General features: G+C 51.4%; 1 protein-coding gene and 1 long non-coding RNA gene across 6 annotated transcripts in view; one reads left to right on the top strand and one right to left on the bottom strand.

The window, feature by feature from the left end:
* PRMT2 (protein arginine methyltransferase 2) lies at positions 1-26,114 on the bottom strand. 5 transcript variants are annotated; one of them, XR_011387658.1, is made up of 12 exons: positions 25,971-26,111; positions 24,371-24,471; positions 19,565-19,669; positions 18,722-18,904; positions 11,616-11,777; positions 10,706-10,870; positions 10,082-10,241; positions 6,367-6,542; positions 2,887-3,016; positions 2,318-2,454; positions 1,086-1,257; positions 1-608 (listed from the first exon to the last, which is right to left on the bottom strand). XR_011387658.1 is itself a non-coding variant. In XM_070071717.1 (11 exons), the coding sequence occupies exons 2-11, from the start codon at positions 24,407-24,409 to the stop codon at positions 576-578; spliced, it is 1,302 nt and encodes a 433-aa protein (XP_069927818.1). In that variant the 5' UTR covers positions 24,410-24,471; positions 25,971-26,114; the 3' UTR covers positions 1-575. The 5 variants fall into 5 exon arrangements, 3 of the variants coding, with proteins under 3 accessions (XP_069927818.1, XP_051715480.2, XP_051715481.2); XR_011387659.1 differs by having other exon boundaries at positions 24,371-24,474; positions 25,971-26,105; XM_070071717.1 differs by lacking the exon at positions 10,082-10,241 and having other exon boundaries at positions 25,971-26,114.
* LOC108178025 (uncharacterized) overlaps positions 26,091-27,128 on the top strand; it is a 12,013-nt gene continuing 10,975 nt past the window's right edge. Inside the window, exon 1 of the long non-coding RNA XR_001794746.3 lies at positions 26,091-26,262. This is a non-coding gene — a long non-coding RNA (uncharacterized lncRNA). The remainder of the gene's footprint in view (positions 26,263-27,128) is intronic.

Consider the following 27,128-nt stretch of genomic DNA (forward strand, 5'->3'; position numbering starts at 1 on the left):
TTAGTTCATTAAAAATATTTATTGAGCATGTACTATGTGCCAACACATAATTTATCTGTAAGACATCTGCACACTGTACCATCCCATGCAGAGGCCCAACGCATGCATCCCCACCTGCAGCACCGACGCTGAGCACACCACCCACACAGCTCCATGCAATCTCACATCCCACAAGTGGAGTGGCTGGGCCGACGGCAGCAAGGATAACACTAACACATGATGTGTGAACGCCACTGGCACTGGGGTACACAAGCTGATGCGTGTGCGTCCTAGGAGTTCAGAACTAGACCAAGCTGGGGAACACTGAGCCACGACCTACCCATGGAGTGGCACTGTAGGCACCCATGGGGAACACCTGGAAACAGCCTATTCTACAGGGCAGCCACTGGGCAGTGAGTGGCGTGGGGCCCAGCCACGTTTCTGAAGGGCCCTGACGTCACCTGCCAGGCGGGAAGGGGTCAGGCGGGGCACACATCCAGGGACTGCACAGGACCATGGGCAGCATCCAGGTGCATCTTGATTCGTGTGTGTTCATCCCTCAAGACACGCACCCTGCTTCCCAGAAGAACACTGTGTCATCTCCAGATTGGAAAGACTTTCTCTCCAACCTGAAAAACAGAAAACAGCCAAGCAAGTAAGAAGTCACCTCGGCTTGGTTAACACGCACTGTTTCCTAGTAATTTAACATTATTTGGGTACAGAATTCTTTCTGACAAACATTTAAACTTTTAACATAAATTTATCACAAAATAAAGCACAAAACAGGTATTAAGAAACAAAGGGTGCTCCCTACACTGCTTCACGTCTGGAACACGGCCCGCTAGTCTCTCACCACACACCCATGTCCACTGCCGCCAGAAGAGCCACCAGACTTGCATAAAGCACAACAGCCGGACCGTGTGCACCCTGGGCAGGTGCACGAGGGGGCTTACTCTCACCGCTCAGCAAGGACACCTTCCTGAAACCTCCACTTCCTATGCAGTGAGGTGGAAAATGAAGCCAGTAACAGCATCCAAAATGGAGCGAACAGTCACCTGCACTGTCGCTGTCGCCCAGACCTGAACTTTCACAACCAGTGTTCTTACTTTTTGAGATGTGGGGTCTTGTCCAGAGGTGACCACCCAGCTCAGAGAGACTGACATGTGCCTTCTCCACACTGGGTTTCTCTGCAACACCACTGAGCCTGTGACCACATCTCCTGTGTGGACAGGGACTGGGTCATCCATCATGAACAGCGTCTGCTTCCAGTGTGTTGTGCTGCAAGAGATGAGGCGGAGTTATCTGGGGGCCTGACCAACTTGGGCTCAGAGTGGCCCCTGGGCTGCTGACCTGGGCTCTGCGGCCTGTGCCCATCTTTGGACCCCTGGGAGCCTGGGAAGGAGTCTGACTTCTCAGGTAAGTGTATGGGACAGACACAGCCGCACCAAGTGAGCAAAACGGTCCTTAGGGACATCATTGGGATCCAAGTTACAGCAACAGAGCAGACACCCCCGGCCCACGGCAGTGGTTTCTCCTGGAAACTGCTCAGATCCCAGCAGGAAGTGATCTCACAGGGTGCACACAGCCATCTGCAGGGCCCAGCCTGGACCCTGCTTCTTGCTCTCTTTCCACCCAGCTCTTTTGGCTGCTGTGTCATGGTCTGGTGATATACAGCCATGAAATCAAGTCCATGCAGTCATTCTGGGAATCTGTTAATATGAGCAAGACACTGCAATACTGGGGAGTAGAAAACTGCGATTCTGCACCTGGTTGTACTGGAACTGCCTCTGTGTCCCATGGGCTCTGGACCCACATGCCCATCATGGTCTGGGTCCAGCCGCCCTGGCCCATCCCAGCCTGGCCACACCCTCCTTCCACCTTAACCCCTGCAGCTGTACCCCCTGCCACCCTGGGAAACCACCCAGACACCTTGGTCACCTGGCTTCCAACCTCCACACCTGGTCTGGAGCCTTGCCCTGCACCCCTGCCCGAGCCTTAGTCCCTCACGGAGCATCCACAGGGCAGTTACTGAAGGGAGTGACAGAAGCCGTCAGGGCACAGCTGTGGGATCTCCATGCCAGGCACCAAGGAAACTACTGCCCACACCCCCAAAATGTCCAGATAAAACCCCTCCAGTTCTGCTGATGGGGTCTGTGTGTTGGGACATGACAAGCTCATTCCTCCATGGCAAGTCTGTTCAGCCTGGGGATCTCGTGTACGCTTGAGGCAGGGCGTACAGGGCCACAGTGAGACCCCACCTCACTCTGCACACACAGGCAGCAGTGCCTCTCCCAATCCTGTGCACCCCTACCCCACCCCCAAGTTCCCCCCAACTCACGGGTGCAGCGGTCCAGTGCTGAGCACCTGTGGCGGCTGGCCATCCTGCAGGCTCTGGAAGTGCACGCTGAACCAGGCGGTGAAGCCGTGCAGGGTGCCCGCCCTCTGGATGTCGAAGTGCAGCTCACCCCGCATGGTCTGCACTCAAGCACACAACACGCAAGGTGACCCCTGGGCCCTACCCCATCAGCTCCGCTGGCAGCCCAACTGCCTCAAGTCCCTGTGGAATACTATGGGCTCCATTCTTGGTGAAAAGTGTTTAATTCCAATACTGTGCCAGGATAAAACAGAACGTAATTTGGTTTTGAAGAGGCTGAGAATGTTAAACATAAATCTAAAAGCAACTGAAAATGTCAAAGAGATCATAAAGAAAACCACGTAAAAAATACAAATGACAGAATCAGAACACAGAACAGAAAAACAGAAAAACCAACAGCAAGAAGCTTAAAAAATCACTTAGTCGTATAACAAAATAATTACACGCAGTGGCACATCCCACGTCCACGGAAGCGCCGGGATCTGCCAGGCCCGATTCTTGGCTGTGTGAGACAGAGTCCACCTTCCCCTCACCTCTAGATCGGAGATCTGCACAGTTCTCATGTCCAGCTGTAATATGGTGCATGGTTCAGACAGACAGTCTTCCGGTTTCAAAATGTGATTATACTTGGGCTTCGAAAAAAACTCCTTAATTGCTAAAGATCTAGGGAAAAAGGCCAAAGTCATCGCCCAAAGTCATACATACTCGCCTTGAAGCACACGCGTGTAACTCTGAGCGCCTCTCTCCTGTTCATTGTGGAATTGAAACCATGGCGCCCAGACTGCAGGGGGCAGCACTCTGCTGCCCAGGCCCGTGCTCACCCTCCTCCCCAGAGGATGAGCCCCTGCCCAGCTGAGGGACCCACAGCCTTCCTGAGCCTGCTCCTGGATAGCACCCCTGGAGTGGGCCAATAACTGGGGTGCTTCCCCTTTTACAGCTTGTTCATGGAAACCTCCACTCATTCTCCCTAAGCCTAGAGGGCACAGGATGCAGCTTCCTGTTGGTGACTCTAACAAATGGAAACAGTCAGCAGGCCTGGCCTTGGGAGATGCTTGTTCCACCACTGTGCAAGCCCAACACGAAGGTCCCTGGGCTCCCGTGGTCCTGCACAGCATGTCACCCGTGTGCCAACCCACACACTGTCTGCACTTGTCAGAGAGCCATCCATTATGGTGCCACTTTGAAATAAGAAAAAAGTACATGTCTTAATGAAATTTCATTACATGTATATATTTCTGAATATTTTCGTGAAACAAATAATGATAAATGTAGAAGAAAATTGGAAAATACACAAGTATGAAGAAAAAACCTTCAATTCCCCATGTTCTTGCCTTCTCCACTATATGCATATGCATATATATTTATTTATGCAAGACAGGCGCCCTCCCATATAAACAGTTTGTATTGCCAATTTTTCTTTCTAATATCCTTACACATTCCTCAAAATTCAGTTAATTTCAAATAGTTTCCCACTACGCCATCAGGTAGACATACAGCAGCTTAACCACATTGCTAAAGACAGCCATTTGCTTCCAGTGCTGTCCATGGACATGAGAACACCACATACCATGGCTCATCAGGCTGTGAGCGGCAGGCTGTGGCTGCACTGTGGGGCGGACATGGGATACGACCTCTGTGGCCTGGCTCCCTGACCCCATGGCTCCAGGAAGACCATGCCCAGCCTCCCATGTGGCACCAGGGCAGGGGGCCCTTCTGCTCCACCAAGCAAACTTGCTCTGCTATTCTAATTTTTGATCATCTGGTGGGGAAAAACTACATTATTTTAACATATTTTAATTGCTAATAGCATTATAATTTTTGAAATATTACTGGTTAATTTTATTATTTGTGAAGTGTTATTCTAAGTGACATGGCTATGACTTCACATAGCTATTCATCCTTTTCTCATTGTTTCTAAGATCTGTCAACAAGTAACCTTCTCTAGTGAAATATAACCTTTTATAATTGTCTTTGCTGATTTTTTTTTTTTTTTTTTTTTTTGGACAGGCAGAGTGGACAGTGAGAGAGAGAGACAGAGAGAAAGGTCTTCCTTTGCTGTTGGTTCACCCTCCAATGGCCGCCGCGGCCGGCGCACCGTGCTGATCCGATGGCAGGAGCCAGGAGCCAGGTGCTTTTCCTGGTCTCCCATGGGGTGCAGGGCCCAAGCACTTGGGCCATCCTCCACTGCACTCCCTGGCCACAGCAGAGAGCTGGCCTGGAAGAGGGGCAACCGGGACAGAATCCGGCGCCCCAACCAGGACTAGAACCCGGTGTGCCGGCGCCGCTAGGCGGAGGATTAGCCTAGTGAGCCGCGGCGCCGGCCTGCTGATTTTTTTAAAAAAAGATTTTTTATTTATTTGAAAGGCAGATTACAGAGGGAGAAGTGAGAGAGAGAGAAAATCTTCCATCCACTGGTTCATTCCCCAAATGGCTGCAATGACCAGGGCTGGGCCAGGCCAAAGCCAGGAGCCAGGTTCTTCCAGGTATCCTATGAGGGTGCAGGGGCCCAAGCACTTGGGTCATCCTCCATTGCTTTCCCAGGCTCATTAGCAGGCAGCTGGATCAGAAGAGGAGCAGCTGGGACTGAAACTGGCACCCATATGGGATGCCAGTGCTGTAGGCAGTGGCTTAAACCCTTGTGCCACAGCCCTGGCCTCTTGGGCCATTTTTTACTGCTTTCCCAGGCCATTAGCAGGAAGCAGCTGGGACACGAACCAGTGCCCATATGGGATGCCGGCATTGCAGGCGGCAGCTGAATCTACTGCACCACAGTGCCAGCTCCTATTTTGGCTGATTTCTGACACTCACCCTGTCATGTTTTACAAACTCCAACCCAGTGCCTTTTTCATTCCTCATTTTTGGTGACACCCTCATCTCCCAAGATCTGACACACAGGCCTCAAGGATTCCTTTTTGACACAAAGTCTTACTTTCATATTTGTTTATTTCACATAATGCCTAGCCTGAGAGGAGAAAAGAGCTTTTTTCCACAGGCTCACTGCATATCCTGTGCACTCGCCCTCACACCCTCCTGATTCTCAGGCACTAGAACATTCTGTGCACACCCCACCCTGCTCTGCTGCCTGGTCTTCTCTTGTGGGGGCACCCCCTGCTCTCCTCCTCACTGTGCCCCCTGGCTCTCCCCTCTCGGGTTCCATATACTAATGGGGAAGACATCATGCATTACATCACTTGTGCCACCTTGGAATTTTTAAATAAACACTCAAAAGGCCCAGAGGCCCACGCCTTGCCACCAACTCTCTGCCTGCAAATGTCACCAGGAGACCAGGTTCACCCAGTCCTCACAGAATGGAGCTCATGTCGCTTGTTCATCTGTTCTTCAAACAAGAACACGTCCTCACTGCTGGGCCTGGCCCGGGCTTCAGCCACAGGATGCCACAGCACTGCCCTTCCTGGCCCACCCACAGTTAAAAGGCAAAGGGTTCACTGGAAATCACTTCACATGAAAACCCAAAGCCCAACTCATGAGTGTCTGTAAAAACCAGGAGGTCACTTTGTGGAGCACGGCCTACTTGGCAAGTCGCCAGCACGTCACTAGCCCACTCTGTGACTCCCCACTTTTCCCATGGCGTTTGGGAACTCAGACTGCTGGAGAGAGCCCAATTCTCACATCTGCTCTGGGTTTAAAGGCAGTAAAAGCAAAGTTCTCCAGCGCACGGATTTGGGTGATCAGCTCTGGCATGTTCTGTCATGGACACACTCGCGCCCTGAACATGGGGCTTCCTCCCCCTCCAAGTCCTTCCTGCCCCTTTGCTCACGTAGGGAGCAGGAAGTATGCTGAGTGTGGACACACAGTGGGCTGCCCTGTGATGGCCACCTCAGCACTGAGAAGAAGCCTGGGCAGGGAGGGGCAGACCATAAGAAAAAAATCCCGGCCAGGCTCCCTCAGCCATTCCGGGTGACCAGGGGCAAAAGGAGACAATTTTCCCCAGACAAGGATGCCTGTGCTCCCCTGGGGAAGCACCTTCTTCTGAGGTCCTGGGGGCCACTTACTTGAGAGCACTGAGGTTGAACTCGTAGGCATTGTCCCAGAAGAGCACCTTGCTGTGATAGTCCTTGTCGGCGCTGCAGGGTACCAGATGCAGCGCGGCCGAGCTTGGCCACATGACCCCGTCCTCCTTCAGCCAGGTGTCTCGGGCAAACAGGATGGACTCGATCATGAACTCAAACTGCACAGAGGGAAGGACACACGGGAGCCACATGTCACCAGGGCTCGCGTCTGCACACACTGCCACCTACACTCAGCACAAGGCAGAGCGCTGTCTCATCTCTCAAATCAATTCTTTTTTTGAAAGTTGATCATAATTGGGTCAGTGTTGTGGCACAGCAGATTAAGGCACTGCCTGCAACATTGGCATCCCCTATGGGTGCTGGTTTGAGTCCTGCCTGCTCCACTTCTGATCCAGCTCCCTGCTAATGGGCCTGGGAAAGCAGCAGAGGATGACTCAAGCGCCTGGCCCCTGCACACACGTGGAAGACTTGGATGGAGTTCTAGCCTCCTGGCTTTGGCCTGGCCCAGCCCCAGCAGTTACAACCATTTGTGGAATGAACCAGCAGGTAGAAGACCTCTCTCTCTCTCTAACTCTGCCTTTCAACTAAATAAAGTAAATTTTTTTTCAAAAACTGTTATGGGCTATTTTAGTTTTTTCACATTCCATGTACACCTTAGAATGAATTTGTCTATGTTGACAAAAAGTAGTGCCACCTGGATTTTGACTGGCACTATGTTGTCTGACACCTTTAGTGGGCTGAGGCCCCCAGCATGAACACCTTACATTTCTTTGTCCATTCATTGTCCATTCATTCTCTCCTCAGCATCTCAGAGCTCTCAGTATACAGATCCTGGCGGTGCTCTGTTTGAGTTCTAAGTGCTATGTTTCATTATTTGTGGAGTTACTGTAAGTGTTGTTGCTTCTTTAATTTCAGTTTCCACCTGCACGCTGCTAGGACATAAAAATATGATTTTGTATGATGACCCTGTACTCCGGGATCTTGCTAAACTTATTTACTAGTTCTAGGAAGTCTTTGGGTAGGTTCATTGACATTTTCTACAAAGATAATCTGGAAAAAGGACGGTTGTATTTCTGTTTCCAATTTTGTCCACCTCTTCTTTGCATGGTTAGGAGCTCCAGTATGCTGCCGAGTGCTTGCTGAGACTTGTCACATTAAGTGTGACGTTGGCTGTAGGTTCTCCGTAGATGCCTGTGCTCAGGCTGACTGACCTGCCATTCCCAGTTTGCTGAGAATGTTATCAGCAAAACTGATAAGAAATTTTTGAGTTGTGTTAATTATTATAATAATACTTTTCTTCTTCAGACTAATGCAGTTGATTACATTGATAGATTTTCAAATATTGAGGCAGCTCTGAATTCTTAATTTCTTCTTTGTTGTAGTGTACTATTATTTGTTTTATATGTTGCTGGATGAAATTGTTAGTATTTTCTTGAAGATTTTTACATTTACTTTTTACAATTATTTTCATGAAGATTACAGATCGATAGTTTTCATATTGTGTACTCATTTTGGTTTTGTATTAGGATAAGGCTGACCTCATAAAATGGGTTGGGTGGTATTGCCTGTTCTTCTATTTTATGATAAAAAAAATTTTTTTTTTTTGACAGACAAGAGTGGACAGGGAGAGAGAGAGAGAGAGAGAGAGAGAGAGAGAGAAAGGTCTTCCTTTGCCGTTGGTTCACCCTCCAATGGCTGCCGCAGCTGGCGCACCGCGCTGATCTGAAGCCAGGAGCCAGGTGCTTCTCCTGGTCTCCCGTGGGGTGCAGGGCCCAAGCACTTGGGCCATCCTCCACTGCACTCCCGGGCCACGGCAGAGAGCTGGCCTGGAAGAGGGGCAACCGGGACAGAATCCGGCACCCCAACCGGGACTAGAACCCGGTGTGCCGGTGCTGTTAGGCGGAGGATTAGCCTGTTGAGCCGCGGCGCCGGCCTGATAAAATTGTTTAGAACTGGTATTGTTTCTTTGCTAAATGTGTTGATAGAACTCAGCAGTGAGATCATTTAGGCCTGGAGATTTCTGCTTTGATGGTTTTCAACCATGAATTCTGCATCTTTCGCAGTCACTTCCTCATTCATATGTGTTTCATCTTGGCTGAGCCGTGGGAGTTTGCAGTTTTCAAAGGAACTGGTCCACAGAGAGAACCAAGGGAAGAAAATTATAAACTCAGCCTGGGTCAGTGGTACCTCAAGTCCTGGTCTTCCCCAATCTGCCTCTGCTATACACTCTCCAGAGTCTTCAGGATCCTCACACTGCTGCCTCCTTGTGCTACATCGCCCACCTACCTGCTCAACAGCAAATCTACTGGTCAGCCCCAAGTCCATAATCTCTATGTCCATCCAATTACCCGCAAGACCCTGGTAGTCTGAACCTGCCTGCCCTCTTCTGTCCTCTTCCATGGCTGGCCTCACAGCCTCTACAGCCAGTCACTGCCCAGAAGACCCTGACTGGGGCCAATGTTAGGGCACAGTAGGTTAAGCCGCTACCTGTAATGCTGTCATCGCGTACTGGAGAACCAGTTCAGGTCCCAGCTTCTTCACTTCCAATCCAGTCCCCTACAAATGTACCTGGGAAGGCAGCAGACAGCACAAGCACTTGGGCCCCTGCCACCCATGTGGGAGACCTGGATGGAGTTGCAAACTCCTGGCTTTGACCTGGCCCAGCCCCAGCTGTTGTGGCCATTGGGAAGTGAACCAGTGGAAGCAAGATAACTCTGTCTCTCACTCCCACCACTCTCCCTTTCTCTGTCACTCTGCCTTTCAAGTAAATGGGCCACTCAAGTAGGGAAGGCAGCTAGTCCCTGCTTCTATCCCACAGCCACACACACCCAACAGCTGCAAACACAGCCTCACTCCTTACTCCAACATATAAAAGTCAATGGCAGGGTCCAGCACTGTGGCGCAGTGTGTTAAAGTCCCGGCCTGTGGTGCCGGCATCCCATATGGGCACCAGTTTGAATCCCGGCTGCTCCACTTCAGATCCAGCTCTCTGCTGTGCCTGGGAAAGCAGTGGAAGATGGCCCAAGTCCTTGGGCCCCTGCACCCATGTGGGAGACCCAGAGGAGGCTCCTGGCTCCTGGCTTCAGATCAGTACAACTCTGGCCATTGTAGCTATCTGGGGAGTGAACCAGTGGATGAAAGACCTCTCTCCTCTCTCTCTCTCACTCTCTCTCTCTCTCTCTGCCTCTTTGTAATTCTGTCTTTCAAATAAATAAATCCATCTTAAAAAAAAAAGTCAGTGGCAGCCCCTGGGTACCTAACACGCACTCACCACGGGGCTCTGAGCCACCCCACATGCACTCACCATGGGGCCCTGAGCTGCCCCACACGCACTCACCACGGCCCAGAGCCACCCCACACGTACTCACCATGGGGCACTCACCATGGGGCCCCAAGCCGCCCCACACACACTCACCACAGGGCCCTAAGCCACCCCACACGAACTCACCAAGGGGCACTCACCACAGGGCACCGAGCCGCCCACACCCACTCACCATGGGGCCACTCACCACAGGGCCCTGAGCCGCCCCACAGGCACTCACCACGGGGCCCTGAGCTGCCCCACAGCTCACTGTACAGGCACTAGTGCAGCCTATAGGCTCTGGCCTGCTTCAGGGAGAGCTGTGTGCTTCCTGCTTCCTGTCAGTCACTTTAAGAACCCAGAGATATTGTTCAGAAGCCAAATTACATCACGCACCCTGAGTCTTCCAAGGTCCTATCTTCTGGCGTGTTTCAGGGGCTAGAGGCCCACCATCACTTGCCATCCCTTCTCTCAGTCTCTGAGGTCCCTGAGAGTCCAGGGTGACACCCGGTGGCCTCATGCTTGTTATTTCAGTGCTCCACTGCCCTTCCTGGATCTGTGCAGAGACTGAGTTTCAGCATCATGTTCCCCGTGGCATCTCATGTCCCGATACTGCACCCAGGAAGAGGGGCCAGGCAGTCATACATTCTGCCCCCACCTGCCACCTGCTTCCCAGTCTGGGGCACTGTGACAGTATACCAGGCAAGGATTGTGGGCAGATGACCCCAACAGTACCAGCCATGGGGACAGGCAGAGCACATAGGCCAGACCCCAGATAAGGCCCAAATTGGGTACAGGGCCCATCACCCCTGACTGAATTCCATCACACCCACATTTCATTAACCAGCTAGAAACCCAACACCCTGCACCAAGGATCATGGGAGAAACTAACCGTACCTCCCCCTGGGGAACCATCAGTCATGGGGAGAGTTCTTGGGCCTGGCCAAGAGGGTACCCCTCCCCTCCGTCCCTCCCACAGCCTGCTGTCTACCTCGTCCCCATCCCGGGCCCAGCCCTTACCAGCAGGCAGGTCCCCATCCACTCGGACACAAGCACGTCCACCTTCTCGGGCAGCACCACCTCCTCCACCTTCTGCTGGAACACGGTGATGGTGTCTGCGAAGCCATTCTGCAGGACCAGTTGGCCCGTGTGCTGCGCCATCTCGCTGGCCTCCACTGCGTACACCTGTACACAGGCGCCCGTCAGTGCAGCCCGCCCTCCCCCAGCCGTAACCAGTGCAGGGGCAGTGGAGTCCCAGAGTGGCACCATCTCCTGCCTTCCTCCCCAGCCTGCATGTAAAAGGCAGGCTCTGGCTGCCAGTGCACAAAGCCTCCACCTGGCAAGACCACTGTCAACCATGCAGCAGGCCTGGCCCACCTGGGAGCAGCTGGACTGTCACAGGTGCCTGAGGGACTGTTCCACTCAAAGGGCCCACAGGAGGGCTGTGTTAGGGTTAGGAGCACGTCCAGCAGGTTGCATGAGGGTGACGCTGTGCACAGGTCACACCTGCAAGCTGGGACGTCACCCTCATGTCACTCCTATGTGAGGTATAGCACAGACCACCCTGAAGGGGAAGGGAGGTCACAGAGCAACAGGGCCCTCCAGTCTGTGGAGGCATCATTGCTGGGTAGATCATCCACACACACCCAGACAGACCTGGGATCCACCTGCTCCTAAAGCTAATGGAAATACGTCTCAGGATATACCTGCCACATACAACTTGCTTGGGTATTTTCTGTTCTGCCCCATTCCCCTCCATGCTGTCTGTGCCTCACTCAACTCGGGTAATAGCCTACAAGGGCTCGGCCTGCAAGGAGCCTCCCATGAGGACACTCACCAAGGCCATGGAGTGGTCAGTGAGTCCCTAGCCACATGGGGGCCACCTGGGACCCTGCTGGCCTCCGCAGGGGCACTGTGGGGCTCCACTTACTGCCTTGGGCCGTGCGTAGTTGGCACAGAAGAGGCTGATGATCCCAGTGCCACAGCCAACATCCAGGATGACTTTGCCCTCCAAGGCCTCCTTATTCTGTAGGATGACACTGTGGTATTTGGTCGTCCGAGGCTGGTCTGCCAGCATCTCCAAGTGAAGTTTCTGCAGAAAACACACACTGAGAAGCATTCTATGCCTAGAGCTGTTTCCAGCTCTGCTGTGAGAGGAGGGTTAGAGCTACACCCAGTCCACACTAAAATCAGGAGCAATAAACGGGCTTAAGAAATCACCATGGGGCCAGAGTTGTGGTGCAGTGAGCTCAGCCGCCTCTGCAATGTGGGCAGTCCCACATCAGAGCACTGTCTCAAGTCCCGGCGGCTCCACTTCCAATCCAGCTCCCTGCTAGTGCGCTTGGGAGAGCAGCGGAAGACAGCTCCCTGCTAATGCACCTGAGAGAGCAGTGGAAGATGGCCCAAGTGCTTGGGTCTCTGCCACCCAAGTAGGAGACCCAGATGAAGTTCCAGGCTCCTGATTTTGGCCTGGACCAGCTCCAGCCAGTGTAGCCATTTGGAGAATGAACCAGTAGATGGAAGAGCTCTGTCTGTTTCTCTCTCTCACTCTGCCTTTCAAATAAATAAATGCTTAAAAATAAAGCCAAAAACCAAAAGATAAACAAGGGACGGTGCTGTGGCATAGCAGGTTAACACACTGTCTGTAGTGCCAAGCATCCCATATGGGCATCAGTTCTGGTCCCAGCTGTTCCATTTCCAATCCATCCCCCTGCTAATGTGCCTGGGAAAGCAGCAGAAGATGGGCCCTGCACCCATGTGGGAGACTCGGATGAAGCTCCTGGCTCCTGGCTTCAGCCTGGCGTAGACCTTGCCATTGTGGCCATTTAGGGAATGAACTAGTAGAGGGAAGACTTCTCTCTCTGCCCCTGCCTCTCTGTAAATCTGCCTTTCAAACAAATAAATAAATCTTTAAAAAAAAAAAAAAAAGATAAATAAGCCAGGAGATAAAACCGGAGTGGGCAGTGAAGGGCTGGGACAGAAGCTTCTGGAATCCTTCCAGCTCAGCAGGGTGCTGCCTGCAGCTTTTCTCTGCACTGCTCCAAGAGTCAGGTGAGCAGAGACGCAGGTGTGGTCCGCCTGAGACAGAGGCACAGATGCCGCCTCCCTGACTCCTGCCCGGCTGCCACAGGGAGAGGGCTGGGAGGTGAGCACTGCCCCAGGTCCTCCTCACAGAAGGAAGCCTGGAGCTCATGTGCTTAGAAAGTACTCAACTGCAGCTGGGGGATGGGACAGCTCTGGCAGCCCTTGGGTGAACAGAGGCCCCAGCCAAGTCCTCAGAGGAAACACACCTGACACTCGAAGACAGTCATGCAAGAAGCGGCCAGTCCCCGAAGAGGCAGAGAGGGACTTGCTCAGCACAGTGGTCAGATCTGCTCCCCAGCACTCTCATGATATAGAAAGCAGAGCTCACAAAAGCATCCGGCAGAAGGAGGGAGCAGGGCCAACACCTGCCTTCCAGACCCACCCAGATCCACCAGGGTTACACCACCAAACAGGAGAGCTGGACAGGTCCTCATGGACCCCTCCTGGCTCCTCCTAGAGAACAAACAACAAAGGGACAGGCGGAAGGAGGCTTGCAGGGGTCTAAAAGCCAAGGCCCAAATATCCTTCCCATGAGAACCTAACCCAGACAGAAAGACAGCTGAGCTAAAGGACAGGAGAGCTGCAGAGGCTCTCGAAGCACCCTGCAGAGCACCCTGGGGCAAAGTCCATGGGCTCAGGACAACAGGGCACCGAGGCATCAGAGGGACCCAAAAGAAAGCTCCAAAACCCACAGCAATGGGAAAGCACTGATGATGAGAGAGGCACAGCCCTCCACTTAGAGCACTGATGACAAGAGAGGCACAGCCCTCCACTTAGAGCACTGAGGATGAGAGATTCACCCCTCCACTTAGAGCACTGATGATGAGAGAGGCACACCCTCCACTTAGAGCACTGATGATGAGAGAGGCACACCCCTCCACTTAGAGCACTGAGGATGAGAGAGGCACCCCCTCCATTTAGAGCACTGATGATGAGAGACTCACCCCTCCACTTAGAGCACTGATGATGAGAGAGGCACATGGCCCTGAATGACCAGAACCTTCTAAGTCAAACAGGCTTAAGCAGGGAGGAATGTGTGCTCAATGCCACAGATGTCACTTGGCCCTAAGCTGATGCACACAATCCATGCAGTACCAGGTACCCACAAGAAAATGGTAGGCTGGCTCCACGGCTCACTAGGCTAACCTTTTCTGCCTTGCGGCGCCGGAACACCGGGTTCTAGTCCCAGTCGGGGCGCCGGATTCTGTCCCGGTTGCCCCTCTTCCAGGCCAGCTCTCTGCTGTGGCCAGGGAGGGCAGTGGAGGATGGCCCAAGTGCTTGGGCCCTGCACCCCATGGGAGACCAGGAGAAGCACCTGGCTCCTGCCATCAGATCAGCGCGGTGCGCCGGCCATGGTGCGCCGGCCGTGGCGGCCATTGGAGGGTGAACCAACGGCAAAAAGGAAGACCTTTCTCTCTGTCTCTCTCTCTCACTGTCTACTCTGCCTGTCAAAAAAAAAAAAAAAAAAAAAAAAAAAGGAAAGAAAGAAAGAAAATGGTAAAATTGTTTCAAAAACAACAAACTCCCAAGGCTACAAGAAAAATGCTAAAAAAAAAAAAACAAAACAAAACACACACACACACACACAGAACTTCTAAAGATCCAGCTCTCATGGACTTCATAAAGCTACAGTGATGAAGAGTTGGGAGCTGCAGAAGACACAAGTAGATCAATGGAGCTCACAGAGGTCCCAGGAATGTAGGACCAGTGTGGCAGCTGTCTGATAACAGGCTCAGATGCCGAGATTCTGTGAGGGAAAGTAAGGCAGGATTGTACCTTATTCTTTACAGTGAAATCTAGGTTAATTTAAATATTTCACTGTTTAAAACAGGATCGTGGCCGGGCTGCGGCTCAATAGGCTAATCCTCTGCCTGTGGCGCCGGCATCCCGGGTTCTAGTCCCAGTCGGGGCGCCGGATTCTGTCCTGGTTGCCCCTCTTCCAGGCCAGCTCTCTGCTGTGGCCAGGGAGTGCAGTGGAGGATGGCCCAGGTGCTTGGGCCCTCCCTGCACCCCATGGGAGACCAGGAGAAGCACCTGGCTCCTGGCTTCGGATTGGCGCGATGCACTGGCCACAGCACACCAGCTGCAGCGGCCATTGGAGGGTGAACCAACGGCAAAGGAAGAACTTTCTGTCTCTCTCACTGTCCACCTGCCTGTCAAAAAAAAAAAAAAAAAAAATAGGATCATAACCATTCTAAAATAAAGTAGATATTTCAAACCTTGGAGTGAAGAATATCTTTCAAAGTAGGACACAAAATCCAGAAGTCACAAAGAAAAATAAACCAGACTATACAGAGATAAAAAGTTCTCTATGGGAGAAAACAATGCCAAGCAAAGAATTCCATACACATAAACACAAGCAAACAGAAGGGAATGGGCAAAGATATCAAAGACAGCTTGCCAATCAAGGAGAAATATCAAAGGCTACCAAGTGCACAAAAGATGATTAATCTCACTTTTTTAAAAAATGGAAATCAAAATCAAGAAATGCCATCTTTCACCTTGGAGGCTGGAAATCTGTTTCCACTCTGATAAGGTGTGGTGGGAAATGATACTTTGGTAAATAGATTCTGTGATCTAAATGCCACCAGCATCATTTGCTGACACAGAATCACCAGTGTGACAGCACCAAGTCACAGCAGTTGACCCAGGAGCAGGATGGAGCCCTCATAAAAGGCCTGCCATTGGAGGGAGCTCTCACACCCATAGCAGTACAAATGGAATAAGACAGTGCACAGCAATCTCCAAGACATTCATGGAAAATACATATTAGAAAAAACTATGTGTGGATTTCAACTTTTTTGTACCAAAATAAACATCGCTTAATTCAATTTTTCCATAAACTTTTTGAGGTACCTTCATATAATTAGCAAGTCTTTCTGGAAGACAAATTGTCAAAATTCATCAAAGTTAAAAATAAAACCATATGTGTATATATATATATATATATGTATAAATGTACATGTATTTATAAATGAATGTACATATATATTTTATATATTAAAATGCATGTATAGATGTGAATTTAAGCCACGGAAATTGAAGGGACAGTTAAAACAGATCTAATGTAGGGTTCAATTACAGCATTATATGTCATCATAAGAAGTTGTTAGATAATCACTGTCCAATCTTTTCAGAACACACAGTAACCTAGAGCTGCTATAAAGAACTTATAAAATGCTATAAAGCTTTTGCCCTTGCAGTCTTAACTGGGTTAAGATGCTCACCTCCCACATCAGAGTACCCAGGTTCAATGCCCAGCTCCAGCTCCAGCTCCTGCCTCTGCCTCCAGCTTCCTGCTAATGTAGACCCTGGAGGCAGTGGTGATGACTCAAAGGGCTGGGCTCCTGCCACCCACATCAGAGACCTGGAATGAGTTCTCAGCTTCCAGGTTCAGCCACAATTCGGGGAGTGAACGAGTGAATGGGAGCTCTCCTTGTCTATCTTTCTCTGCGTCTCTAAGAAGGAAGAGAACTACAGGTTTCAGAATGGAGAGATCCTCAAAACAACCTAACCATGTGAAAAGGGCAAAGTAAATACCTGTGGATATGCAAGACTTCCTTCTCTATAAACTAAAAAAAAAAAATCGAACTGGTGGAGGCCTGCATTTGGGACAGTACTTAAGATGCCTGTTGGGACACCAGTGTTCCACATTGGAGTGTCTGGTTTCAAGTCCCAGCTCTATTCCCAATCCCAGCTTCCTATTAATGCAGACCCTGGGAGGCAGCCAGTGACAGCTCAAGAAGTTGGTTCCTCCCACCCAGGTGGGAGACCCAGATTGAGCTCCTGGCTTCAGCCCTGACCATTGCAGGCATTCGGGTGAGCAAACCAGCAGACAAGTGCTCTCTCTTTCTCTGCCTCCCTCTATCTGTCTGTGTCTCTCTATCTCTCAAATAAATAAGTAAAAATTCTTTAAAAAATCTTATAATCAGGCCAGCACCACGGCTCAATAGGCTAATCCTCTGCCTGCGGCGCCGGCACACTGGGTTCTAGTCCCAGTCAGGATGCCAGATTCTGTCCCGGTTGCTCCTCTTCCTGTCCAGCTCTCTGCTGTGGCACGGGAGTGCAGTGGAGGATGGCCCAAGTCCTTGGGCCCTGCACCTGCATGGGAGATCAGGAAGAGGCACCTGGCTCCTGGCTTCGGGTCAGCGTGGTGCGCCGGCCACAGCGCACCGGCCGGCCGCAGCGGCCACTGGAGGGTGAACCAACGGCAAAGGAAGACCTTTCTCTCTGTCTCTCTCTCACTGTCCACTGTGCCCGTCAAAAAAAAAAAAAAAAAAAAAAAAAATAGTACAATCAGTGTAGCTCTCAGTTGGTCCAGGGTGTGCATAAACCCTGTTACTGAAAGTCTCCGTGTGGAGGGCACAGCTTTGTGCTAGGGCTGCAGGAAGGAGACTCTGCTTTTCATTAGGATCGTTGCTTGCTGGACTGCAAGCTCTAAGCATGCGTGCAAGCTCTAAGCATGCGTACACATGAGCGGTTTTAACATTTTTAACTGTGAAATACAGCATGCCTACAAAAAAGGTACACTAAGTATGTACAGTGTATCAGAGGCAGTTATTCAGCAGATTCTTGTTTAACAAACACCAGAACACTGCTAGCACCAGTCTCCTGCCTTGCCACCCCGGCAAAGACCTCCCTCTCACAGGTCACCCACACCGGTTCCCAGGAGTGCCAGCTCCCTGCCTTCTAGTTTCACAACTTCTTTACACATCCACATTTGATTATTATTTATTCAAGAGGCAAAAAGAGAAATGCAAGAGCTCTTCTCTACTGGTTCATTCTCCAAATGCCTGCAACAACCATGACCAAAGCCAGGTCTAAAGACAGAAGCCTTCCTCCACCTTGCGGTGCCAGTACACCAGGTTCTAGTCCCGGTCGGGGTGCCGGATTCTGTCCCGGTTGCCCCTCTTCCAGGCCAGCTCTCTGCTGTGGCCAGGGAGTGCAGTGGAGGATGGCCCAAGTGCTTGGGCCCTGCACCCCATGGGAGACCAGGATAAGTACCTGGCTCCTGCCATCGGATCAGAAATGCAATCCAGGTCTCTTATGTGGGTGGCAGTAACCAAACCACTTGAGCTATCACTGCTGCTCCCCAGGGTCTGCATTAGCAGGAAGCTGGATTCAGGAGCCAGAGCTGGGAATAGAACACAGGCATTCCAAAGTGTCTCATCTCCACTGGTGTCTCAACCACTATACCAAGTGCTTAGCCCTCCATTCACCTTTTAAAATGGACTTTTCACTTTAAATAATTGGATAAATGTTGTATATGCTCTCATGCCTTCTTTCTTTCATGCAGCATTACTTTTTCAAAGTTCATCCTGCAAGTAACAATTGTTATCTAAGTTTAAAATGTAAACAGGGCTGTTGAATGGACCACAGGATCACAGTCTCTTCTCCACAGAAAACACTAAGGTACTGGTTGTTTGGCAGTACTGCTGCTGGCTGATTTACACAATTTCTTTCCATCTCATTGTTAAAGTGAAATGTATTATTTTTTGAAATACTGAGAGAAGCTCATAACCCAATGGCTCAAATGGTATCGCTAAGGATCATCAAACAACAGCTCACAGGCCAGATCCCTTCCTCTACCTACGTTCGTAAGGCCTCCAAGCGGAGAATGGCTTTTACATTTTTAAATGACTTTTAAAAATCCAAAGATTTTGCGACACATGCAAAGTACAAGAAAATCAAATTTCAATGTCCACAGGTAGCTGCACTGGCACACAGCCATGCTCATGTCTGTGTCGTCCATGGCCACTTTCACACAACAGCGGCAGGGCTAAGGAGTGGTGACATGGACCCTGTGTCCCACTAAGACCAGGAGATAGTTTGCAAGCCTTGCTCTGAACAACAAGTACAAGCAGCCCAGAGATTATTTCTGAAACATTAGAACATAAACTAGAGAAAAGAAGTGGCGCCTGGGCAGCTGAACAGGGAATGTGTAGGTGATACCAGGGTCCCGTAGCTGCCAAAGTACTCCTCATCCTGCCACGTGTCCTCGGGGTCATACTCCTCCATGGGCCGGCCCACATGATTGGCAGGAATGTACCCACAACAGCCTGCTCGCTCGCCCCACCACCACTCTGCAGTCGTTTGTCTCAGGATGAGAATCTTCTCTCCTCTCAAAAAGCTGAGCTGGAAAATAAAAAGACAGAAGTTAAATTCAATAGGAACACCACCAGCAGGCACCTTGATTGTGGCTCAGTTGTAAATCTCCATCACTGGTGACCAATCAGTGATTTCCAAAATGGAGCAAGTAACTACAGCAACCGACAGCCCGTGAAAGTGACAGGATTCAGGGATCTTTGTGGAACATCTGCCTGGCAGAGGACAGAGTGCAGTTGATTTTTTAAAAAAGAGAAGGGTAAACAATTTCAAATAGCTTAGCAGAGCATCCCTCACTGTAGCCCCCGAAGCCATAACCAATTTTGTTACCAGAGGTTTACTCTAAGAAATCCTACCACAAAGTAAGGAGAGCTACAGCAAGCAGACATCTCCCTCTTACTCGTCAGCCTGCTTCCTAACTGGGTGGGCTCTGCTCCACACTTTCCAAGTGGACATGGACCAGGTGCCTCTCCCTCTACTGACACGCCCCATTCCCTACCCTGGCATCTTCACATCGTGGTAGGGGTCAGAATTTGTTGGACTAGAAAGTGAAGGTCACATAACAGGTCTCCTTTGGCTCTATAAACAATTGAGTACCACTTTATTTAATGTTAGTATGATGCCCACAAACCACATCTAAACACATCTGAACATGCTGAAATCCACAAAACAGACTGCCACACAGGCTACCTGGTTCTCATCAGTGGCGGTGTAGTCAGCGATGGCCACAAATTCCTCTGGCTGTACTCCCTCCTGGAGGAGCTCCGCCTCGCTGGGCTGGACAGGTTCCTCTTCCTGCTCAAAGTCAAGGAAAGCACAAAGAAAGAACTCCAGAGCTTGTTTTCTTTCTTGTTTCTGGCTAGGAAGGTTTGGGATGTTAGACACAGCGGGCTGAGCATGCCTGGGACACCAGAATCCCATATCAGAGTTCTAGTTCAAGTCCCCGCGCCTCCACTTCCAGCTTCCTGCTAAAGCACAACCCTGGGAGGCAGCAGATAATGGCTCAAGTACTTAGGCCCCTGCCACCCATGTGAGTCACTGGCTTCACACTGCCCCAGCCTGGTTGTTGCAGGCATTTGGTGAGTGATCCAGCAGATGGAAGATAGGTCAACCTGCCTCTTAAGTAGATGAAAAATTAATATTTTTAAAAAGATTCTTGTGATTGAATATTCATTAGAAAAACGAATTGGATCATCTTTACCACCCCTACTTGACATCACTAACATAAAATAATTTGCATCTTCAATGGAAAGTCAAAGAAACAGCAAGGAGGTCTGCTGTCAGCGTCTCTCTGGTAAGGCACCCTTGGCCTCAAGACCAATGGTTTAGGACAGCGACAATCGACCCCAGGAAAAGGAAATCATGTCTGAAAATGTTGGCTCTATGGACCTCTTCAGACCAAAGACAGAGTGAGAGGACATGGTGGTGGGGAATGGAACAAATATCCCCATGAGAGCATACTCTGCACCTAGAATTCAGAGGCTGGTCCTGCAGTCTTGGAGGAGCCCACTAGCTGCCCCATGATACTTCCTACCCAGATAACCTGCCTGGACAATGTCCACTGGAGGTAGCAGAACCAAGCCACACATTCCAGCTCAGCAGAGCACCCCTGTCTCAATACCTACATCTTAATTTTCCTAAACATAAAAGAACTCATGCTCACATTAGGAAATGTGTGAAAAAAGTACACACAGGTACAAAAGCACCCAGAAGAAAAACCAGAACCTCTTGCAGCCTCGGTCACCGATCAGAACGGTATCCTACTCCAGGAAGCGGGCATGGTGCATGTGCCCATGGCATGCAGGGGTCGGAGTAGCGTTTATCCTTTCAGAGTCCAGTAGGCACGCATGGTGCACATGGCCTGCTGGGATTCCCGTGTACCACTTCACAGCTGTCACAGTGACAATGCCTGTTCTCTTGAGTCTGCTTTAAGAATGTTTTTTATTCAGACATGTAACAGTCTTTCCATAAAGGGTGCCACACTTCACACTTTACCATTAATGCATGCAAAGGGTATCTAGTTCCTGAGTACTCAATAGAGATTTAAACACTACCATTTACCCATGTAATCTCAGTGACATTTATAGAAAACTCAACAACTGCAGAATACAGTCTTTGCAAGTGGACACAGAATATTCACTAAAATAGTCCATATGACTAGGCCATACAGCAGGCTGGAATACAGTTCAAAGGACTGAAATTATGGAGTATGTTACATTCTGTAACCAAATATCATCAAACTCATATTGAGCAACAAAAAAGACAAGTAAAAATTCCCAAATGTTTGGAAATTAAGCAACACACTTTCAAAATGTTCCAGAATTGTTTTAATTTCCATTGTGATATATTAAACATATTTGAACTGAACATTAAGAATGCAATGCAATGTGTGAGATACAGCTAGAGCAGTAGTGAGAGGAAAGGTGGCAGCTTTAAAGACATCTTAGGGAAAGAAGAAGAGCAAACCCAAAAAGATAAAAGGAAATGAAAATAAAAGCAGAAGTCAATATATTCCAGCCTGCTGTATGGACTAGTCATATGGGACATTTTAGTGAATATTCTGTGTGCACTTGAAAATACTGTGCTCTGCAGGTGTTTTATAAATGATACTGAAAACAGAAGACTAGAGAAACTCAACAAAGACAAAAACATTTCTTCAAAAAGGTAAGTTGATAAAATTCTAGAAAGGCTTGATTAAGGGGGGAGGAAAGAGATAAAACACCAATATCGGGCATTGCTTCCATTGTGGAGGGTGGTAGTAACAGGATGAACACAAATATTACTAAAATATTACCTTGTCTCACAAGTAACCAGAAAAATGAAAATAGTAAGATACCAATTACCAATCCTAATCTATCAAACTGACCAAATCCAAAACATGTGATGTCCCCACCTGTCAGCAAGCACTATTATTGGCTATTGCAGACAACAGATCATCATTTAGTAAAATGCAAACCATGCAATCCCTTCCATCCTATGATGCCATTACTGGCTACCCAGTCACACACAGAGGCATGGCGAAGGATGCTCACTGCAACACTGTGTAAGAGAAAACAACTTCAGTGTTTAAAAAAAAAAGGGAAATAAATAAAATAGGGCACACACTTGATACATAAAAGTAAGGCTGCAACAGACCTATATACTTTATCTGTGAATGTAATACAATCTGAAGCCTGGAGCCAGGAGCTGCTTCTAGGTCTCCCAAATAGGTGCAGGGACCTAAGGAGTTGGGCCATCTTCTACTGTATCCCAGGCCATTAGCAGAGAGCTGGATCGGAAGTGGTGCAGCTGGGACTCAAACTGACATCCATATGGGATGCTGGCACTGCAGGTGGAAGCTTTACCTGCTATGCCACCGCGCTGGCCCCTGTGATACATTCTTCTAAAGAACATGCTACAGGACAAGGACTGAGCTAGCACAATATATCTATCAACAGATGTAAAGTTAAGTGGGAAAAAAGCAAGCTACAGGCAACAGAGAGTATAAATCACATATGTAAGTTCTAAAAAGCACACACAGATACTATCATATTGTTCAAAGATTTCTGCATAATGTACCGAGGTATAAAAAATGGGGCAGAAGCACACTCATCAAATTCATAATTCACAGTAGCTTTTACCTCTAGAGAAACAGAAGAGGTAAAGGATGTTGCTGGAGAAAAAAACTTTACTTGTGGTGTTGTTATTTTACACGTGTGTGTGTGTGTGCACTGAAGTAAACATGGCAAAATGTTAGTGAGTCTAACTATAAAATGTACTTGATGTTTCCAATACTATTCTATAAATGTTCTAATTATTTTAATGCCTCAATGTCCATGGGATTAAAACATTTTATGATTCATGACAATAGATTAATAAACCAACTGTAAATAACATTCCTATCCATAAAAACCCATTGAAAGGAGATCTTCAGGGCTGGTGCTGCGGCTCACTAGGCTAATCCTCCGCCTTGCGGCACTGGCACACTGGGTTCTAGTCCCGGTTGGGGCGCCGGATTCTGTCCTGGTTGCCCCTCTTCCAGGCCAGCTCTCTGCTGTGGCCAGGGAGTGCAGTGGAGGATGGCCCAGGTGCTTGGGCCCTGCACCCGCATGGGAGACCAGGAGAGCACCTGGCTCCTGGCTTCGGATCAGCGCGGTGCACCGGCCGCAGCGCGCCGGCCGTGGCAGCCATTGGAGGTTGAACCAACGGCAAAAGGAAGACCTTTCTCTCTGTCTCTCTCTCTTTCACTGTCCACTCTGCCTGTCAAAAAAAAATTTTTTTTAATCAAAAATAAAAAAAAAAGAAAGGAGATCTTCAGAATGAAAGGGGGAAAAAGCATTAAAACTGAAATCACAGATACTAAAAAATTTTTTTTTTTTTTTGACAGGCAGAGTGGACAGTGAGAGAGAGAGACAGAGAGAGAAAGGTCTTCCTTTGCCGTTGGTTCACCCTCCAATGGCCGCCGCTGCAGCCGGTGCACCGCGCTGATCCGATGGCAGGAGCCAGGAGCCAGGTGCTTTTCCTGGTCTCCCATGGGGTGCAGGGCTCAAGCACCTGGGCCATCCTCCACTGCACTCCCTGGCCATAGCAGAGAGCTGGCCTGGAAGAGGGGCAACCGGGACAGAATCCGGCGCCCCAACCAGGACTAGAACCCGGTGTGCCGGCGCCGCAAGGTGGAGGATTAGCCTATTGAGCCACGGCGCCGGCTCAAAATGTTTGATTTTTTAAAACATCTATTAGAATATTAGTTTATTTTACATAACCAACATTCCTTAAAATTTAACGTGTTTTTTTTTTCTTTTTTTTACTGCTAGCTTGAATGAAATTATGTGTGTAGCCCAGGCAGAAAACAGTGTGCATACATGTATCTCTTCTAATTGGCTGGTATTATACTTGGGTGTCATCAAATAGCTAGGAAAGCATGCTAGTTTCACTAGTTCAGGCACCAAAACTGAGTCCTAGGTGACTGATATTTTTGTGTGCAGTTTCTTTTTTTGTTTTTTACTAAGTGCTTAATTTTATTTATTTAAAAGGTAGAGAGAGACAGAGAGAGAGAGCGAGAGCAAGCTCATGTGCTGGTTCATTCTCCAAATGCCCACAACAGCAGGGCTTTGGACCAGGCAAAGACAGGAGCCAGGAATTCAATCTGGGTCTCCCATGAGGGTGGCAGATATCCCGCTATTTGAGCCATCACCTGCTGCCTCCCAGGGTGCACCACAGCAGAAAGCTGGCATCAGGAGCCAAGCCAGCACCTGAAGCCAGGCACTCCCACGCTGGATGCAGGTGTGCAGAGGACCCCGTGTTCTGACCACCGGAAGTACTCCCTAGACATGTTTCCAGCACCAGCACGGGAACGCCATCTGCAACCCTGTACCTCAACGCTCTTTCAACGGAAGCAGCCCGCTGTGGGGGCCACCTTCAAGGACACAAGTGACGCTCCTGGCTTGTGAGCTGACACTTGTTTCTGTCACATTCACGCTCGTTGGGCACGAGTTCTTACACTGCAGACAAAATTACCTGAGACTCACTCCCGGGGCAGTCACCTGACGTGGCCATAGTTCCCTCGGGCTCTGCCTCATACCTGCTGCCTTTATTATTTCATTTTCTCCTCCTCGTTTCTACTGAGAGAGAGAGGGAGGGGGAGAGGGGGAGAGGGCTGTTACACCGCTTGACAATCAAATCCATTTAACTTCTGAGGCACACTAGAAAGGTCCCCGACCCAAGTGAAACCAACCTACGCGTGCGCCGCGGTGTGGAGATGAAACTCACCCTCAGTTCTACAAGGCCCATCGAAAGCACCACAAGCGGCACAGGCACACGCGCGTCCCGGGCTGGCCCGGGCGCTCCTGGGGTCGCCCTGGGACGGAGCCCCCCGCCTCTCCTCAGCTCCCCCGCGCCTGCCAGCGCCACACTCCTATAGAACGCACGCCTCGCCTACAAACAGGCCTGACCCTACTCTCGTGATTCCTGGAACCGTAACTACTAACTCCGCTGGAAACCTGGGCCCACCTACGACGGCGCGAGGGTGCGGCCCGGATCTGACGCCGGGGCCGAGGCAGCTCTGGGAGAGACCTGACGGGAGGGAGGGAGGGAGCCCCGGGAGCGGCGCGGCCGGCCCGGGCCGAGGGGGCGTGGCGCCGCGAGGGGCGTGCCTGCGGGGAGGGGCGTGCGCCGGGAGGGGCGTGCGCCGGGAGGGGCGTGCCTGCGGGGAGGGGCGTGGCTAGGGCGGAGCTCTGGGAGAGACCTGACGGGAGGGAGGGAGGGAGCCCCGGGAGCGGCGCGGCTGGCCCGGGCCGAGGGGGCGTGGCGCCGCGAGGGGCGTGCCTGAGGGAGGGGCGTGGCTAGGGCGGAGCTCTGGGAGAGACCTGATGGGAGGGAGGGAGGGAGCCCCGGGAGCGGCGCGGCCGGCCCGGGCCGAGGGGGCGTGGCGCCGCGAGGGGCGTGCCTGAGGGAGGGGCGTGCCTGAGGGAGGGGCGTGGCTAGGGCGGAGCTCTGGGAGAGACCTGACGGGAGGGAGGGAGGGAGACCCGGGAGCGGCGCGGCCGGCCCGGGCCGAGGGGGCGTGCGCCGGGAGGGGCGTGCCTGCGGGAGGGGCGTGCGCCATGAGGGGCGTGCCTGCGGGGAGGGGCGTGCGCCGGGAGGGGCGTGCCTGCGGGGAGGGACGTGGCTAGGGCGGAGCTCTGGAAGAGACCTGACGGGAGGGAGGGAGGGAGACCCGGGAGCGGCGCGGCTGGCCCGGGCCGAGGGGGCGTGGCGCCGCGAGGGGCGTAGCTCGGCCAGGGTGGGGCCCCGAAGAGGGGCGGGGCCGCTGGTAGGCGTGGCGCAGGAGAGGGGCGGGGCCCCGGAGAGGGGCGGGGCCTCCGGTGGGCGTGGTGCCGCGTAGGGAAAAGGCGGGGCGTCGGAGAGGGGCGGGGCAACGGGGTGGGGCAGGCGCGGAGCTCGCGGACAGCCGCTACAGCGCAGAGCCGAGGAACCGGGAGGGCGCTCGGGGGTCCCAGGAGGAGACGGAGGCTTCAGTCGGCCAGCGACGCACACGGGGGGCGAGGACCCCCTCACCCTACAAGTCCTGCCTCAAGTGCAGCCCAGCCTCCTACGCTGGGTCCACCAGGACACCTACCTCAGTCGCTTCTCCCCGCCGAGTTGCACATCCACGCCACCAGCACGTAGGGGCTGACGGTTCCCCACCGGGAGCCAGAGCCACCGCCCTCGGCCTGCGCAGGCGCAGTGCGCACGAGCCGCGCCCAGGGGAGGCCCCGCCCCGAGGCGGGGCCATCCTACCGCGCAGGCGCACTCCACAGGCTACGCCTTCTGCGGGGTAGAGCCGAGTTGCGTCGTCAGCCCGTGTGAGGAACCGGCTCCCGTGCCCACAGCCGGCCGGGGCGGGAGTCGGACGCCGGGAACGGGCGCGGGTACGTAGACGGGGGCGGAGGGCTGGGGGTCGGACGCGGTGCGCGGCAGCTGTGGGCAGCGTGTTGCTGGCCCAAGACCCCGATTGGGGTTTTCTTGTGGTAATTCAGGGACCTTCCGTTGTCCGTGTGGACCGGGTCTGGACGCCGGGAGCGCCGCGGTCAAGTAGGGTTTCCCCCGCCAGAAGCCCGGGGTTACCGGAAGGCGGACTGCCGTCCCTGCCCCAGCTGGGAGAGCGGCCCCAGAGCTGTGTGGTCGCACAGGGTGAGACGAATGTATAAAAAACATTCAACTTGAAGGTCTGATTGGGTTTTGTGTGCAATTCTAGATTCAGTCAACACCCTGTTCTAAATGAGCGTTCTAGTGAGCTGAGCAGATGTTAGTTTAATAGACAGAGGGCTGAGGAGAGCAGAAACAGACAAAAGAGGAATTTCCAAGTTACTTTCCTGCCACATCTGGCCTGTCTGGGAATGTGGCCTCTCCCTCCCTGCCTCTGTGCTCTCAGAAGTCAGATAAACATTCTGCTTTCAGCTTGGTGACTTGGACTTGGGGCATCAGTGAGTCCATAATGGTTTGGTCTTTTGGGTCTAGTGCAGGGCAGCCTCCCATAATCTACACAACAACCTAAAATACCAGCCCCTCCCAGCGCACCTGCTGAGGCAGACGCACACCTAATGGTCTGCATCAGCAGCACACAGGCACGGCCCTGGCAGGGGGTCCACAGGGGCTTCTGATGCTTGTGGGCTGGCATGATGGATTGGAAATGAGAAGAGCAAACAGGCAGGTCTTGACCTGCGTGGTAGAGTGAAATCGCACCAGCCTTCTCCCTCAGGAGGCTCGTGCTAAGCCAAAACCTGTCAGTCAGGGC

This window comes from Oryctolagus cuniculus, chromosome 4 (genome assembly GCF_964237555.1).
Source record: "Oryctolagus cuniculus chromosome 4, mOryCun1.1, whole genome shotgun sequence".
Taxonomy (NCBI): Eukaryota; Metazoa; Chordata; class Mammalia; order Lagomorpha; family Leporidae; genus Oryctolagus; species Oryctolagus cuniculus.